The sequence below is a fragment of the Hipposideros armiger genome, unplaced genomic scaffold (assembly GCF_001890085.2).
Source record: "Hipposideros armiger isolate ML-2016 unplaced genomic scaffold, ASM189008v1 scaffold_497, whole genome shotgun sequence".
Classification (NCBI taxonomy): Eukaryota; Metazoa; Chordata; class Mammalia; order Chiroptera; family Hipposideridae; genus Hipposideros; species Hipposideros armiger.
The window spans coordinates 912,248-930,878 of record NW_017731847.1 but is presented as its reverse complement, the minus strand read 5'-3'; the positions used below and the strand labels follow the sequence as shown (position 1 = coordinate 930,878).

At 42.6% G+C, this 18,631-nt stretch overlaps 1 protein-coding gene across 1 annotated transcript in view; it reads left to right on the top strand.

Moving 5' to 3' along the window:
• STK38 (serine/threonine kinase 38) overlaps positions 1–16,868 on the top strand; it is a 50,482-nt gene extending 33,614 nt beyond the window's left edge. Inside the window, 7 exon segments of the mRNA XM_019667446.1 lie at positions 4,369–4,471; positions 5,523–5,584; positions 11,709–11,826; positions 12,894–13,017; positions 13,218–13,313; positions 14,310–14,404; positions 14,879–16,868. Coding sequence (XP_019522991.1) covers positions 4,369–4,471; positions 5,523–5,584; positions 11,709–11,826; positions 12,894–13,017; positions 13,218–13,313; positions 14,310–14,404; positions 14,879–15,009 — 729 coding nt within the window. The 3' untranslated portion in view covers positions 15,010–16,868.
• Positions 16,869–18,631: the final 1,763 nt, after the last annotated feature.

Genomic DNA, 18,631 nt, shown 5'->3' with positions numbered 1-18,631 from the left:
TTCGCAAATAAAGACAGACCCTTCTACGAACGAGGAATTATGAAGCTCACTGAAAGATGGCAAAAGGTTATCGAACAAAACGGGCAATATATCATTGATTGATCTTTGTTCTTTATATAAACAAATGACCTTTGAAAAACACAGACAAAATACGTCATGACTTTTCCGACAGCCCAATAATTAACTCTACTAACGTGTCACCTGTTGTGCACCCCTCTCCCTGTTGGGCAGCCTCATCAGGTGAGCCCAGGCATGAACCAGGAAGGAAGCCACAGCAGGAGCAGCAGCACTCCGTCACAGAGTCTAGGTTCCACATCGTATGCCTTCTGCTTAAGTAGGTCTGCTCAGCCTCTGTAATGGCCATTTATTATTTTTTTAACTGGGGAATTGGGGGAGGGGAACGGTGTTGGGGAACTGGGGAAGGGGAACAGCCATGCTGTTGTCCTTCAATCTTAGTTGTGGAGGGCGCAGCAAGCTCAGCTCTGACTCCAGTCACGCCGCTCAGCTCAAGGTGCTATGTGCAATTAGTTGCGGATGGGTGTCGCCACCATCCCATGCAGCAGTCGAACCGGCAGCCTTGTTGTTAAGAGCTCGTGCTCTATCCCCTGAGCCACCCAGGAGGCTGCTCTGCTCAAGGTGCTGGGTTCAGTTTTTAGTTGCAGACGGGTGTAGCCCACCATCCCAAACAGGTAACCCTGTTGCCAGGAGCACGTGCTCCCACCAGCTGAGCCATCCTGCCACCTGTTGGCAGCTCAGCGGCAGCTCAGCTCGGGTGCAGCTCACTGGCCCATGTGGGAACTGAACTGGCAACCCTGCCGCTCAGAGCTTGCACTCCTGAGCAAGCTCTTAACCAACTGAGCCATTCGGCCTGCCCTGTAATGGCCTTTTTATATTCATCTTTAGACATGCAGTTGAGTTTAATTGTTTGGTTCTTAACCTCACAGCAAATCAGGAGAGAATCGCTGTGCTGCTACATGCTGGTCTCCACCTTCTGGGCCTCACTTACTTCTAAAGTGAATATATTTATCTAGAGAAGCTCCAAAGCTCCTTTCATCTCTAAAATTCAAAAATGTTAAGTTCTGTTACACTGAATTGTTGTCTAGGCTGAGTTTTTCTTTTAAGCAGAAAAGTAAATTTAATTCCAAGGGTATTTTTCTTTCTTGCTGTCTTTTGGTAACTTTCTTGCTGTCTTTGCAAAACCTGAAATTTTGGTCTACTGTCTTTGAAAACCTTTATCTTTCTTTTTCAAAAGGACAGGAGATTTGTCAGACAGTTTCTCCTGATTAATAGCTTTTTTCTTCATTATGAGAAAAAAGCCAGCCTATGATAAATGTTAGTTCCTTTCACATCCATCCCCTATATACATACATATAAGTATACATACATATGTACATATGTATACATACATAGAGGAATATGAATAAATATGTGTGCATTTATATTTGTGTGTGTGTATCTTAGTCTTCAGGGACAACCAGAAGGCTGTTCTAAAAAATCCTGTTCTTTTAAAGTCCTCATTTCAAACACAGCTGTGTCATTCAATAGTTGCATATTTTTGGGTGATTTATATGCATATACTATTAAAGGGTTAATAACAAAAAAAGAATAATGCACAAACATAGTAGAAAATTTGAACAATGCAGAGAGTTATAAAGAAAAAAAACCACCTAGAATCTCATTGTTCAAAGATAACTACTATTTTGGTGTAATAGCTTTAATACCTTTTCTGTTTGTACCAATAATTTACATACAGTTAGCATCTTAAAAGTAAATAACTTGGTATTCTGCTTTTAAAATGTTAATGTATATGGGCGTATTTTTCTATGTGATTAAGCTCAGATATAATTTTAATGAAGCACTGGCTCTACTTTGTGTGGTCTTGGGTTCATGTGCCCTGGTCCTGTACCCCAGGCCCCTTAGTGCTGGCTTAGTTGTACCCTGTAGTTTACTCGTATATTCAGGTCCAGCAAAGATTGAAGGCCAAGAACTTGGGGATTCAATCTAGGTGAGGAAGAATGGGGAATCCTGCTAGGTGCAGATTTGTTCTCTATAATATACTAATCCAAATTTGTAGAAAAAGGTTCTCACAAGCGAGCTCCTTTATGTGTTCAGCTATATAGATTGTAGAAGTGAAAATGTAGAAGTTTTGCATTTTGGTTGTATTCTCAGAATAGCTACAGAATTCCTGAAAATCTAGCCTGAACTAGCATGTGCTAGGTACTGCTCTTTAAAACACTCCTTTCTTAGTGGTGTCCAGGTAAAACATGTCATTATGAGAACTACAAATTAAACTCTGTTCCTTAGCTTGTAGAACAAGTTATTTGCAGATCTGAAAAGAAAGGTATCAGGTTAATAGGCTCAAAGCTCTCTTTGTTTGGCAGTTGAGCTTGTTGCGCATGTGCGCACACAGCCAAACCCAGTAGGATTTCTTTAAAAACAAAACAAAACAAAACAAAACAACATAAAACCTGACTCAAATGAGCGAGCTCCTGTAGCCTTGTATCCTGGGAAATTTGTGTATTAGGGCCTAAAGGAAGGTGGCTATCAGGGCAACACCACAGATGTTGAAGTCTTTGGTGCTCAAACAGTGGCCACACCCCTTGTAATTGTTTGACCTTGAGCATGTAGCTCCTTGAGCATCAGGATTCCCTCCCCTATTTCTGGTTTTACCTCCTTCTCTACTTAAATTTTACTGCTCTGAGAATGCCTGCCTGTTTCTTAGGCTGGTTATGTGCCAGGCAGCAGGTTAGGGGCCTTGTGTGCATTAATCCTCACCATTCTTGCCAGCAAGATTGCCATCGTCCCCATTTTCCAGGTAAGATCAGGGCATTGGAGAGGTTCTCTGTCACAGGGCTGCTTGTAATCCACATGACATGAGAGTGAAGAATTGGAAATAGAGTAAGCATCCTATATTAGGGGATGGCTAGGGAAACAAAGATGTTTAAACAAGGATGGCTAGGTAAACAGGATGAGATCAGGGCATGGGAGAGGTTAGGTAACCCTGGTCTGGGGAGAAAGCATGCTGATTTCTGGCTTTGGTGCTCCCATTTTCCCAGCAAGCGGTTTAATGACTGAGTCTGGGAAGTGTGGCTTTAGTTACAAATGAGACAATACAGTGCGTGGTGCCTGGCCCACAGGTGTGAGTTTTTCTTGAAGGGAATGTTAGAGTCAGAGACTCATGATTGGAATGCAGTATGGCAACATTTATCAAGAACTATGTAGGGGCCGGCCGAGTGGCACGATGGTTAAGAACTGGCTTGGGACGCCAGAGGGCCCTGGTTCGGATCCCACATATGAGGGCCAGTGACACTGCCCTCTACAGCTAAGATGCTGAACAACAGCTCAACCTGGAGCTGGGCTGCCGTGAGTCACCGGCGAAGGCGTAGGCTGCAGCCCCTGTGGCAGTGGTTGCCATGGGCTACTGTGTGTGGCCAGCAGCCAGCGTGAGCGGCCCTCACGCCGTGAGCGGCCCTCACGCCGTGAGCGGCCCTCACGCCGTGAGCGGCCGTCCAGAAGCCGGCGACTGATCTGCCTCAGTCGGGAAGAGCGCAATGATGGTGCCAACTTGGGCCAGTGAAGCAACATCCTCCACAACTAGACTGAAGAACAAAATGACAGCAACTTGTCTGTTCCCCTTCCCCCAATTCCCCAGCACTGTTCCCATCCCCCAATTCCCCAATAAAAAATATCTTTAAAAAAACAAAACAAAACTATGTAATAAAGTTTATTCCCTTTGTCTTTGGAGTAGTTTACTCCTTGGAATTTATCCTAATGAAGTAATTCAAGAGAAGAACCAAGATTTGTTCATTTACTCCTCATTTAACAACCATTTATTAAGACTCTCTTCTGTACCAGGCGGGTGAGGTTGGCAACACAGGCTCTCTTGTCTGTCACAGGGCTGCTTGTAATCCACAAGACATGAGAGTGAGGAATTGGAAATGGAGTAAGCACCTGTTATTAGGGGATCCTAGGTAAACAAGAATGTACTGAGTCATTTGAGTATTATCTGTAAACATTAAAAATGGTCATTTTGAAGACTATATAGAAACAGAAGAATATTTGACTTAGTTTAAGAAGTAGTAAAATTAGCTTTAGATTCTCTGAAAGGTTCAACTATGTTTAAAAGTTTATATTTGGACGAAAACAAGATAATAAAAATGAAGATACTCTATTGTATAATAGGATTTGGGTTGATCTTTTAAAATATTATTTGCTATTATATATTTTTCCCTGTAATAAAAGAAAAAAAGGTGGCATACTTTGGCTGTGGAGCTGTAATGGATACTGCAAGGAGCTGGAGAAGATAATGTTCTGTTCCACATCTGTGAGTGCTCATCCATCCATCACCTTGTTGTTTCTTCCCCATAGGGCCATGTGAAACTCTCGGACTTTGGCCTTTGCACAGGACTGAAGAAAGCACACAGGACAGAATTTTACAGGAATCTAAACCACAGCCTCCCCAGTGATTTCAGTAAGTGTTAACTGATGTGAGTCTTTTTATCCCTCAGCTGAGCCTAGAAGAGCTGTTCCCCTGGGAACCAGACTATGCAGGACAGACGAGGAGATGCTCACTTTGAGTCTTCAGAGAATTAAAAAATCTCCCTGGGTTTGCCTGTGATTTGTGTTGTACGGTGAGGCAAGATGAGTGCTACCGAATGTGTTAAGACAGACGTCGAAAAGAGCCTGCTTTGGAGCTCTACAGGGAAGGTTTCTGGAGAGGGATTTGGGGGAGTAAAGGAAAGAGTCCTGGGAACAATTCCAGATGAGATTTATCCTAGGTACTTCCTTCTGTCCTGGCAGAAAGGAGTTTATGAGTGTTACTTTTACTCTAGCACTATCAAATCATTGAAACTATGTAGAAAAATTACAATTCCTCTTAGAGGAGCTTATGTCAAATAATGTATTATAAATTCAGAAGTCTCTGATTGTGTAATAGCTACTACTCTTGGAAATTGGATGTTAATTTTGAGATATTGTGAATGTTTTAGGTCCACTTTAGGACCTTCGCTTTTGGTAAGACTGACTTTCCTGTACTTCTCATTAAAGTCCCTGTAATTCTGGTTAAGACCTGTCCGTGGCCTCTCTGGCCACGTGATCCACATGGAAGGGCTGCTTAAACTCTCATTGTGTGATTCTTTGAGTAAATACTCTAGAGCAGCGGTTCTCAACCTTCCTAATGCCGCAACCCCTTAATACAGTTCTTCATGTTGTGATGACCCCCCAATCATAAAATTATTTTCATTGCTACTCTATAACTGTAATTTTCTACTGTTATGAATCATAATGTAAGTATCTCTTTGTTTTCCGATGGTCTTAGGTGACCCCTGTGAAAGGGTTGTTCGACACCCAAAGGGGTCGCGACCCACAGGTTGAGAACCGCTGCTCTGGAGCCTCTGATTTGAGCTTACAGACTTGCTGGGAAATGTGTCATCCAGTGTTATTGATGGGCAGACTTTAGGTTTAAAAAAGTGGTAAACATTCCCGTCTGAACTTTGACTAGAACTTGTTTTCTCTACTTTCAGCTTTCCAGAACATGAACTCCAAAAGGAAAGCAGAAACCTGGAAAAGAAATAGGCGTCAGCTAGTAAGTAATACCTGTAGCTTCTTACATGCTGCAAACCTAGTATAAATGTGTACAAAAAATATGCACATAAATTTGCATATGATAAATGTTTGCAGCATATTCATCCCTTACTTTTAAGGTTACCTTAATAGAGCACTGTTATTATGTTGGTAGCACCAAAAGTAATCTTTTGAAGGAGGGCATATAACATCAGGTGGTTTTGGTTGTGACATTTCCGTGGATGACCTCACTCTGACCTTTTATATTGGTGACAACCTTTTTCCTTCCTGTTGCACCTTTTCCCAATTTTTATGGTGGTAAAGGGGTTATGTTTAAGCTGGAGCTCTCTCAAAATGAAACTCAGTACAGATACCTACCCAGGGCCTCTCAAACTTTTAAAATTTGAGTCTCTTCAGCAAATCAAGACTCCTCAATTCACCTGCTCCACCCTTTCCTACTTGGTGTTAAAAATTGGAGAGAGGGGGCCGGCCGAGTGGCTCAGTTGGTTAAGAGCTTGCGCAAGAGTGCGAGCTCTGAGCAGCAGTGGTTCGATGCCCGGCCCGAGCTGAGTTGCCACTGAGCTGCCAACAGGTGGCAGGATGGCTCAGCTAAAAAAAAAAAAAGTTGGAGAGACATTTAAGGGAAGTGCCTATTACTTACTTTGTAAGTATTTGAGTATATAAACATTAAATTATGCTCCACAAGCTTAAAAAATAACATTATTTGATTTACCTTGATAGTATGTTGGAAGTTATTTAAATAATCCAAATTCACCAGTGAAATATTGCTGTGTAGCAAACTTTCATTCTGATTCATTGGTTCATATTTGAAGTGCAGTGTACACATCCTAATGTCTAGTTATTGGAAAATTATTGACCAGAGGTAATAGAAATGTGTATCACCACATACTTAGGCTTTGCTAGAAACCCATAGCCAATGAAATTGGTGAGGATAAAGCTAATGAAAGTTGGTCATTAGAAAGCAAGAATAGCAGCGGTGGAAACTGTGACTAACTCAGAGGGATGATCACGTACATCTATTACCTGGAATCGATGGCATTTCCGCTTGGCGGTGTATACAGCAGTAATTTGGCAGGCCGGCCAAGTACTGGTTTTCAGCCAGACTTCTTAGTAAAACACTGAAGTAGATGTCTCTATCGTATCTTTCGTACTCACTTAGTAGGTCCCCAGTAAGTAGTGTCAGTCATATGTGAAAATGGAAGCCGGCAGGATTCTTTAGGAAAAAATCAATAGAAAAGGCTTGCTTTTTTTTTTTCTTTTTAAAGTTTATTTGAGGCTCATCAGTGGGCCTCAGATCACACTTTGAGTGTTGTTATGATTTTTATGTTAAACCTGGGCCTTGGGAGAGGCATTAACTTAAACTAAACACTTTTAGAGATGCAGTAACTGAAAATCTTTGCTAATTTTTCTCTAACATTGACTTGGGGATACTTAAGTTTGGTACAGTCACATCATAGTCTGTTTTCCTTAGGAACTCGGATACTCTTTAAATGTCTAGCTTCTGTATGTGGTTGAAAAACTGTTTACGTAGCTTGTTGCAGGTTAGGGAATGTCAGGAGCAGATGTGGTCGCATGCTTCTGTTATGTTTCTCCATAGAACATTAGATCTTCACCTTAGCTGCACATAAGAATCACCTGGGGGAACTTCAGAACATCCTGATGTCTGGGTCCCACCCCCAGAGACTCTGTTACAGTTGGTTTGGGGTACATAATCTGGGTATCTGATTTTTGAAAGGACTCTGGGTGATTCTAGTGTGTGGTGAGGGTTGAAACCTCCAAGGAAGACTTTCTTAAACAATAGCTCCTGCATTATTGGGAAACTGATATTTACCTTTGGTTTGGACTCTAACAAAAGGTAAGGCATCTTCTGTGATTTTTTTTTAAAAGCGAGCCAAGATTGAACCTTTGACCACTGTACTAATATTTATTTGGGGAGGTGGGGTGTAATTAAGCTTAAATACCTTAAATTATCCTTATGCTTTATGCTCTTTGACAAGCACCAAAGGGTCATGTCAGATTTACTAGGAACCATTTATAGATCTATAAGGGAGGAGATTTCACAGTTTCTGTATTTGGAGTTCAATGCCCTTTAATAGTTTAAAATGTTTTTGTTTTTAATCTGAATAAACTAAGGCTCTCATGTTGTGGTTGAGGTTCATACTTCCTTATTTATAGTATGGAAATGTATTAAGATAATCCTTATATTACCTATTTTGATAACTTGAAGAAAATAAAGCCACCTGTCAGTCTTCAAAAGGTTAACTAAGGCTGGCCGAGTGGCTCAGTTGGTTAAGAGCTCGCTCAAGAGTGTGAGCTCTGAGCAACAGCGGTTCGATGCCCAGCCCGAGCTGAGCTGCTGGTGAGCTGCCAACAGGTGGTAGGATGGCTCATCTTAAAAAAAAAAAAAGGTCAATTAACTCTGTACTTTTGACCTTTCATACGTGTCCCATTCAGGTAATATCGAGTGGAAGGTTAATATTAGCTAAAGCTTAACATAAATTTACTGCTCTCAGTTAAGTCCAACATATTGCTGCACCCAGCCTGTGACTTTTCAGTCCATTGAAAATCACTGAAGACAGTAGAGGCTTAAGGTTCACCCCTTGGCTGCTTCAGTCCTATTATAATGTTTAAAAATTGTCATGTGGTGTTGGGTAACCTTAGGCCTCGTTAACTGTTTAGAAAATAGGTATGCGTCAGCTTTAAGTTATTCAACCACAGAGGTGAGAGATGAACTATATATGGACGTCTCATCTTTGTCAATGTATTATTTTTTTTAGTGTAGTATTTACAGAAGTGATTGAATAGGAAATGAAATTGCTTTATTTCCCCTAAAATCCTAAGTGAAATCATAAGTTGGAACACATCATATGTTTGAAGTGACTGTTAACAACCAACAAAGCTCTTTCAGAGCACAGCTCTGACTGACACTATAAAGACCCAGACAAAACAAAGGAAAAAGAGGGTACAGACTTCAGGTATTAAGAGCTTGGAGTGGGAGGACACCCTGGTGTGGAAAACAGACAGAGGTTAGGAAGGGACAGTCCTTAGGTTAGAAATACCTCCTACCTGGTACTAGCAGTGTGGTGAAACGCGAGCGCCTAAGGCACAGCAAGTGCTGTCGTCTGAGTGAGAACTTACCGTGTGTCACTGCTTTGTGCCTATGCTTGGCTATATTTTATAACCCCAAGAATATTTTAACATCTTAGGATCTCAAAGGAATTATTTTCCTGTGGTAATAGGTCTCTGGTTTTGTAATAGAAATCTTTGAACAAATAAGATTTACTTAACGTTCAGTTTTGCTGGAATGAATCTAGTCTCTAAATTGAAGGGTTTCTGTAATTTCTTAACCTTTATAATTAGAATGAAAATATTTCTGCTTCTTGGGGAGGATCCAATCTGTGTTTCAGAATTTAAGGCTTTTTTTTTTAAACCTGGCATTTTATTATTTAATATGTGTATTTGATAGAAAACAAGGTACAATTATGTATGTGGAAAAAGTAGATTTCTTCATTACAGTATTCACAAAATAAATTGTAGATGGAAAGTAAAACTGCAAGTTTTAGAAGAAAATACAGGGTAATATCATTATGACCTCAGAGTAAAGGATTTCTTAAATGCATACAAGAAATACAAATCATAAAGAAAAACTTGATTTATTTTACTATTTTAAAGAAAAAAAACCTTCTGTATATTGAAAGACATAAATGAAAAGACAAGCCACATGTTTCAATGACTTTGGAATTATCTTCCAGTTCATGGGCATATCCTGCAACTCAGCACTTCTACCCCTAGTCCCATGCCCTGGAGAAACTCGCACCTGCGAACCAGGAGACGTGCATATGAATGTTTATTGCATTTTCATAATAGCAAAAAATTGGAAATAACTCAGTGTCCATCAACAGGAAAATGGTTACATTCTGGAATAGAATATTTTCTAGCAGTGAAAAAAATGGAGCGATAGCTACTTATGACATTATGGATCAATTTTACAGACAACATTGAGAGAAAAAAGCAAATAGCAGAGAACTGCATGTAGAATGATACCATTTATACAGAACCCAAAAACAAAACTAAATAAGATCTCATTTAGCGAGACACGTGGCAAAATTAAATTTGTTTTTAAAAGCAGAAGAATGATAAAATCGAGCATGGGGTTACGAGAGGCAGGAGAAGGGACGGGAAGGAGAACATGCTTGGTTTTAATGACACTGCTCATATTTCGGTCCTTCAGTTGAACTCATGGGTATTCATTTTCATTATTATGCTTTATAATTTAATAATGACACATTTTGGTATGTGACAAATATTACATTATTTTAAAAATCATAATAAAAAATGACAAGCCTCAGACCGAGAGAAGATATTTGCAATACATAAAACTATTGTATAAAAGATTCATGTTCTGAATCAGGATTAATGCCTTGGATTCATAAAGAATTCCTACGAATCAATAAGAAAAAAGATAATGTAACTAAAACAACAAATGGGCAAAAAACCTGAGCAGGAATTCAAAGAAAGAAAGACCTGAATGGCTAATTAACGTGACTATGCACTCCACCTTACTAGAAATAAGGGAAATGCAAATGAAAACAGTGAAATCCCATTTCATAGTCACCCAACTGGTAAAAATTAAAAAGTCTGACAAAGCCCAGTGTTGATGAGATGTGGGACATCAGGAGCTCATCCCCACTGAGGGTGTTTAAATAGGGATAACCACTTCGGAGGACAATTGGAAGATGTCTGAGTAGAAGATGCTCATAATGCAAGACCCAGTGACGCTACTTCTCTTACATCCTCTAGAGAAATTCTCGCACCAGTGCTCAGGAGGTGTTACAAGAATGCTTATTCAGCTGCTATTTGTTAAAGAGGAACATTGGAAGCAATATAAGTGTCCATTTACAGGAGAATGATAAAAAACACTGACATTTGTGTGTGGAATAGTGTACAGCAGTGAAATGGGTACACTAGAGCTATATGAATAACTCAGTTATAATTGGAGAAAAAAAAGCAAGCTGTACTGTAGCATTATAGAATAATGTACTACAGTATGAAACCTTTTATTAAAAGTTGAAATATACAAGAAGTAATATGTCATTTATGTGGTATTCATACAGGCATAGCACAGCAGCTTCAGGGTAGTTTTAACTTCAGTGGAGAGGGAGGGAGGGAGGGAGGAAGGGACAGAGGGACGGACTGGCTTTAAGAACTTCTGTAGTTTCATTTCTTTTAAAAAGACACGTGATCTGAGACAAATATGGTAGATTTTTTAACCTCTCTTTAATATCTAGGTAATGGCTATACGTGCGTTACAATGTCTGGTTTTTTTCTGTATGTTTGCAGTATCATAATAAATATTTTAAAAAGACAACACAGCTGTACTTTTTAATTTTAGAAGTTACATGATACTGAAAGCATGTAGATTCGAACCTTCCCTGTGCTAAACCCTCCATGCTGAGCACGTTGGAAGGCTGCACTCCCAGTATTGCAGTCTTGGTATATGAGACTGGATTACTTACATTTAGAAAACATTCCTCTAAGAGTTATTTATGTAAATACGTTTGGTAAATAAACATTTATAAACCTTTGACCTATAGGTAGGCTGTAATTTTAGCTTTTGATGATAAAACTTCCCTTTATGATTTTTTTCAAAGGAAATATATGGTGGAAAGAGGGATGATTTGGAGCAAGGTATTTAATTTCCAAATCGTGCTCTGCCACAGAACTAGTTCTGAGGCCTTGGGCAAGCCATTTTGGGTGTCAGATTTTTTTATCTGCAAAGTTGGGTTAATAAGGTCCTCATTGCTCAGCTTTGTCAGGATTAAATAGGCTCATAAGCTTATGAGAAATACAGAGCCTGGCACTTCCTGGGTGCTCAGTAAACTACGGTACTGTACTGTAACAGTTGTTACGGCAGGTACCTTTGACCTAGTGAACCCTGGGTTTCCGGTCTCTCCTTGCTGACAAAGCTGTATTATTCATTTCGGAAGTGCTCTGGCAAATGAGGCTTGGTCGTCCTGCTTACTTAGTTAGTGAGTAGCATAGGGCGTCCCCAGAGCCTGGTCTCTAGAACAGAATCCTGGGCACCCTTGCCTGCTGGGCCTCCTGACGTGTGGTGCATGTTTCAGGCTTTCTCCACAGTAGGTACTCCTGACTACATTGCTCCCGAGGTGTTCATGCAGACCGGGTACAACAAGCTCTGTGATTGGTGGTCGCTTGGAGTGATCATGTATGAGATGCTCATCGGTAAGTTGTGTGCCTTAAGATGGCTTTTTCTGTGTAGCCAGGAAAGAGTCCTACACTGATAATAAACTCTGTTTCAATTTGGGGTGATCTAAGCACTTTCCCCCCCTTGTCTTTCAAAGTAACGTTTCCCTGGTAGAAAACTCTTGGCCATAAAATGTATCCCACTGTATTCTCTGACATCCTGGCATCCTGTGGTTGCTTTGCTGATCATGTATCATGCTTTGCTTCTGTTTTTTCATCCTCTTCAGCTAGCAGCTCTTTCAGTCACTGGGATTTTTAAAACACCCATTGTATGCATTGGGCATTGCCTGACTCACTCGTTACTTCCTGTTTGCTGTCCCCTCCCCTCAAGGCCTTCAAAGCATGGAACCCTCTGACCTCTCCCCCTCTTATTCAGATGGTATGTCTGTGCATTTAGGGTTTACAGCCATGGGGGTGGCCATGTGCCTGAGAGCACTAGGAGAGTAAGCGTATCTGTGGGTACCGAATGAGTGTGCGGGTGACTGGTGTGGCATCTGCTGCTGTGCTGTCTTTGGGAACACAGGGTGGGTGCCCGTGGAGGAGGATGTAATCTGTGTGGGGGGCAGGTGGAGCCACCTGCTTTGTGAGTATTTATCCTCTTGCTGTAGTTCTCAAACGAGGGAAGACGGTCACTTTTCAAACCTATGCTTTTTTCGTATTTGGCTTGTTTGGCACCTTACCCATCTAAGGCTGTTCTTAGAATGGAGTAATTTTTTCATGATGTTTCATCCTTTCACTTCTTCTTTGGTCACAGTGGCTCCCACGGCTGCATCTCTGCTTGTGTCCTCCTTTCTTTCCCCAGCTCCAGCTCTTAGCAGACACCTTAGTGGTACCAGAAGCACAACTTCACTTTGGGTTTAGGAGTTTGGGGGGAAACAGAATATTGGTTTAGATGTTTTCTGGGAAGAGTGGAAATCCTGCCCATGTTATGAAGGGAAGGACACACAGGGTCACTAAAGATATATAGAATCATATTAAGGAGAATAACCTCAGTCAGATTCAAAGCTCTGGGATGTAAAAGCTCCAAGCTTCCTTTTTTATTACAGGCTACCCACCTTTCTGTTCTGAGACCCCTCAAGAGACATATAAGAAGGTGATGAACTGGAAAGAAACGTTGACTTTCCCCCCAGAAGTTCCTATCTCTGAGAAAGCCAAGGAGCTCATTTTGAGGTATCGGTCAGAGAACATCTCCTCTGCCCCCACCCAGGCTTTTTGACATGAGTGAATCCATGTTTTTTTTAAGCTTTCATTATTTGCTAAGCCTGCTCCCCGCTTCTTCCCATTCCTCTTATTTAAAAAGGGGGAGGTGATTCCTTTTCTTTTCCTGAAGAAACTACTTAGGTATGCTGAAAGGCTCCTGTCTTTTCCAGATTCTGCTGTGAATGGGAACATAGGATTGGAGCTCCTGGAGTTGAGGAAATCAAAAGTAATTCTTTTTTTGAAGGCGTTGACTGGGAACATATCAGGTATATCCATATAAAAGCTTTCAGGATTATTTCAGAAAGTCTGTAGTTTGCTTAATACTAATTGGGAAGCGCCATTATTGGCAAACCACGTAAGAGAAGAGAGCTTCTTAGAAACTTGGGGTCTTTTCCTGATTTTAATTCACGGTGAGGATTGGTAGGTGAGGCTTCCTGTCGGCCGTGTGCTGTGAGATAGGCGAAGGCTGCTGTTATTTCCAGGGTGACGTGAACTTCGGGTTCCATGGGGAAGGGAACATCTGAGAAGCGTGTTGCCCTTGCTTTGACCTAGAACCAGCCTCTCTAGTGTTGCGGGCCACCAGCAGGCCTGTCCCTGCCCAGAGGGTAGGAACTATTGCTGCAGAAAGAAAGAAAGGAGTGGGAGGAGGATTGGGGTGGGAAGTGGTGAAGAGGGGGAGTGGAGGGAAAGTGAAGATTGGTGGTGGGGTCTGTAGTGCTGCCAGCGGCGGCAAGAGCCTGCACAGCCTGCTGGAGGCCCCACATCTTACGCGCGGTTGTTGGTTGCTAAACAGAAGATGAGGAAGTTGTCATCTATTTCATAATTTGTTCTGATTTGCTTCCTTGTGATTTTTACCTTTGCCTCTTTTGTGCCGCATTTTTAGCCACCCTTTTCTTTGGCACCTCTGATAGAAGGGTAGAGCCAAGAGGACTCTACGAGGTCCGATCCCCTTTTTAGCAGACAGGGCAGGCCGTCGGGGGAGCACATTAACTTTGGACTGTAATTTCTCCTTATTCTTGTCTTTCTTCCTGACTATGAATAATTGTTACTTATATTTTTTCATTGTAATTTATTTTGTTTGGATGAAGTCAGTTGGCGTGGTTGGTCAGTGGTTGCAAGCTTTTCACAGAAAATAAATGCTGCTTGCCAGTGACTAGTGTTTCCTTGTCATACCAGGGGTCCCTTGGTGGAGAAAGACTTGATTAGGAATGATGCATATGATTACTCACCATAGTAATTTTTGGCATGTCTGTTCTTGGCAGAGAGAGACCCGCTGCAATATCTATTGAAATCAAAAGCATTGATGATACCTCAAACTTCGATGAGTTTCCAGAATCAGATATTCTTAAGCCAACAGGTAAAACCACCAACACTACCTCTTGCTGCCTTATAAACACATTATTTCCCCCCAATTTGGGGATGATGTTTACAAATCAGAGTAGAGAACGTGGAGAGGCACTTCGGACTTTCGTAAGTCTTTTCCAGTGCTGCTGCTGGGTAGCAGTGAGAGCCTGTCAGATGGAAGATGGTTACAAACTCCCCTGCTTATGCAGCTCACCGGGGTGGGTAAATCACGAAGACATGCTCTTTTGTTATTTATTAAATTAAAGGTGAGGTAACCTGAAATGACAAAAGTGGGAAAATAAAACTTAACATATTTGTCCAAAACATGAGGTTCAAAGTACAGGCAACAAATGTAGGAAATTCATACAGAGTGAAAAATAACTCCCCACATAGAAACCGTGCTGTGTTCCTCAGAATGCCATGTCTCCTGTACCCAGTGGTCCGTCGGGTCAGGCACTGAGTCAACTCACATCTGTTTCTTCCCCAGTGGCAGCAAGTAATCACCCTGAAACTGACTACAAGAACAAAGACTGGGTCTTCGTCAATTACACGTACAAGCGCTTTGAGGGCCTGACTGCGCGGGGGGCTATACCTTCCTACATGAAAGCAGCCAAATAGTGTCCTGGATGTGGAGTCTTAATGGAGCAGAGTGCTTTGTACACCATCACGGTTTCCCTCTCACACACTCTTGAAAGAGCTTCCAGGAAGGTTATGGAACCCACCAGTATGGCATGGTAAACTCACCTGAAATGTGATAGTAGTGGATTCTCTTCCATCACGCATCTGAAAAGCTGTAGAACAGCCATTTCTACTACATCGGCCATAGCAGCTGTCCTGCTTCTTTAGAAGCATCATGAGCCAATTTGATAGACGTTTAAAAAAAAACTTGAATTTTCCTGAGTTCATCAGAATGAAGGGGAAAAAACAGCCATCATCCAGCATTACTGATATTGTAACATACACTTACGGAGTATCGGCCAATCCTGTGATTTTGTGACATGCTTTCTGCCAAGCCCACCAAGTATTTCCTAGAAGTTCCATAGTACTAAGGAAATAAAGCAATAACGAAGCCTCAGCAGCCAGCATTCTGGCTGAAGGAAATGACCCACCGTCTTCTGAGGGGTGGCGATGGTAGTTGCTCCCCATACCTCGGCCCCAGGCGCGTGGCTTTCTAGAGCCTCCATTCATGGTGCACTTTATGTATGGTACTAGGATAAAGACCCTCAATCCATCGATTTACATCCACCCTTCTGAAATACTCATGCTGCTTTTCTGAGTGTTGATGGGGGAATACCAGTGTGATCTGGTGTTGCTCAGAAGGTCCCCAAAGCCACGGGGCATTGCCAAGGGGTCCCGGATCGCGTGGAAAACCCTCACTTTCTCTTCACGGCTGTATCAGAACATCTAAGACAGACGTGGCCATGGCCCAGTGATACCCGCAAGTGCTGCCAACAGGGAGTCGGGTTGGCCCTGGGAACACCGCAGGGCGAGTCCAGGCTGAGGCGGCAGGAGGCCCGGAACCCTCCTGGCTAAGGTGCTGCTCCTTCTTGCTCGGTCCCCGGAGCCCCTTGGAAGTAGTACAGGGATCCGCCCGATGGAAGCGCAGAGCCAGCCTGCAGAGCTCTGTCAGGTTCACTCCTGGACCCTCAGTGCAGTTGTGTCTCTTCTCTTTCAGTGTTTCTTCTCTCCCAACTTTAAATACCATTTTGCCTTGGATTCATTACAGATCTTCCCTTTGCGATGCCTTCCTTGGGGGTGTTTCTCTCCACCCCAAAGGGTCACCTGAGCTTGGGCTGACCCCGCCTCTGCTGTGGCGTTCTCTCACGAGATACCCTCCGAATTTTCGCACAAAGTGCCTTCTCTCTCAGTTGCCACCACCTTTAGAGGAATTTTGCTGCATCAGAAAAATTTGGAGGTCCCATATTAATGCATTATTACTTTTAAAAGTTTTGATAACTCTTAAAGCATCATTTGCACCTGTGTGGTAACTTTGCCTGTTGCAGAGCGTCCCAGCCAAACGACAACTGGGAGACTGCTTTCTGCGTCTCGAGGTTAAGATCAGCTTTGAAAGGAAAGTATGTCCTAGCTTAGCCATTCAGAAAAGAAAAACGGAATATCAGAGTTACAGCAAGTAAAACTGGTTTGGATTTTAATGTCTTAGAGGAAGGTAAAAGAATATGAGGGAAGTATTAACTCTGGATGAAGGTAATGTGTCTGCCCCTTAATCTTTCATTCATGGTCTGTTAGTGAAAAGGAAGTAAATGAGATTCTTTTACGTAACTTTGTAGTTTCTGTGTATTACCACATAGCTGGGGTGTTGAACCCCAGGTGTTTTGCAAGAGTGTGTGGTAAGCATGGGTAAAGAGATGTGACAGGAGTGATTGTCTGCGTGGCGGGGAGTGGCAGGGGATAATTTGTTTTAGGAGGAAATGTCCACATTTTAACTTTTACACTTGTGAATAAACTGTGTGAAAACAGCAGTGTAATCTGTGATGTGTTCTAAAGCAAATGTGGCTTGTACTTCAGAGAGGCAGAGTGCTGGTGGCTTCTTTAACGCCTTTGTCTACAAACCATTGGGACAGTGTATCCCTAGCTTCAGGCAAAGTGCTTTCCTGTCCGGAGAAGCAGGGACCTGCCCTTCCCGCCCCCCGCCCCAGAAGGAGTCTTCTGAATTGGTGTCAGTGCGCAGGCTGTCTTCTATTGGCCCCACACATACTCTGTCCACCTGGCTCTGTTCCATGATTGTGGGCCTGCCTCTTGCAGTAAGGCCAAGGGGACACCTGCTGACAAAAGTGCTGCCAACTGCTGGACCTTTTGTGCCCATTTACGGCCCAGCCCCATTTTTATCCCCGCCTGGGATTGGCCAGGAATCTCAAGCTTCTAGGATGAGACTTTTCAGCCCCCATGTCCCCCTGAGCAGGGTTGTCTCTGAAGGTTGTATACTTGAGTCCTATGGGGTCCGATTTCTTAGCCCCTTCTCTAGGTCAGGGGAAGAAGCCTCAAAGAGGCAAGAAGGAAGGGCAGAGACCAGGGCAGGAACTGCAGGCAGGGGAGCTCAGTGCAGTCAGAACGTGGACTGTCTTTCCAGGCTCATAGGTTTCAGGAAACATGCTGGGACTGGCTCAGCGTAAGAGAGTATTTCTACTCTCTTAGGGGGTGTCAGAAAATAACAGAACTTTAACTGTACCACATCCTAAGATGAAGCTGGATACTGACGTCATTCCATCTCTCTCAATTCAGAGTGCATCAGAATTTCCTTCAGTGCCTGTTCCTTTTTGAATGACTTTCAAAAGACAGGTAGTTCCATCGGGATTAATATTCAGGGTCTGAATAGCAGATTGCCAATTTCAAAACTCATCTATATGGCATAATAGGAATCCTGTGCTATGACACTTTTCCTCTGAATCGTTTCCTGGATCACCTCCTGTTTTTCTCCTGGGCCCGTGTGTGACCAAAATGGGGTTTTTAGAACTCAGAAGGATTCACTGAATGGTTATTTCCCTTTCCTAGGTACACACACTTCTCTGGAATGATCTATCAAAGCCAACACTGACTTAAAAAAAAACAGCCTCCATGTGCTTCTTGCAGGCATATCTTCAGAGAAAAACATCTTGCTGAAATAACATTTAAGCACACATAATAGAGTTCAATACCAGGTACTGGGGGGCACAGGGGATCCACTGGGGTTCTGAGCTGCACGTCAGTTAGAACTCCACCCAGTAAGTGGCTTAAGGGACTGCAGCTCAGTCATAAGGTCGGTACTTCAGTGTTGATGTCCCAGTACCGTTAAGCCAGCCCAGAGCTTCCGGGAGATGTTTTTAAATAGCGATTTGGCAAAGGGACGAGTGGCTGCCTCAGGTTTTGGGGGCTGGTAGGTGTGGGTTCGTGCTGAGGTAGAGGCACGGAGCTGTATTACTCTAGGAAGAACACTCCGCAATCACTTGTTACTTAATTTCCCTCTCCCGGTTCCTCTCCAGTTTGGTTTCTGTTCCTTGTGTGGAACACGATAGTATGAATCATCCCATAAAACATGCTGGCATTTTTATTATTTTTTTTAAGATTTATTTTTTTTAATTGGGGAATTGGGGGAAGGGGAACAGACAAGTTGCTGTCGTTTTGTTCTTCAGTCTAGTTGTGGAGGACGTTGCTTCACTGGCACAAGTTGGCACCTTCATTGCGCTCTTCCTGGGCGAGGCAGATCAGTCGCCGGCTTCTGGATGGCCGCTCACTGCGGCTGCTG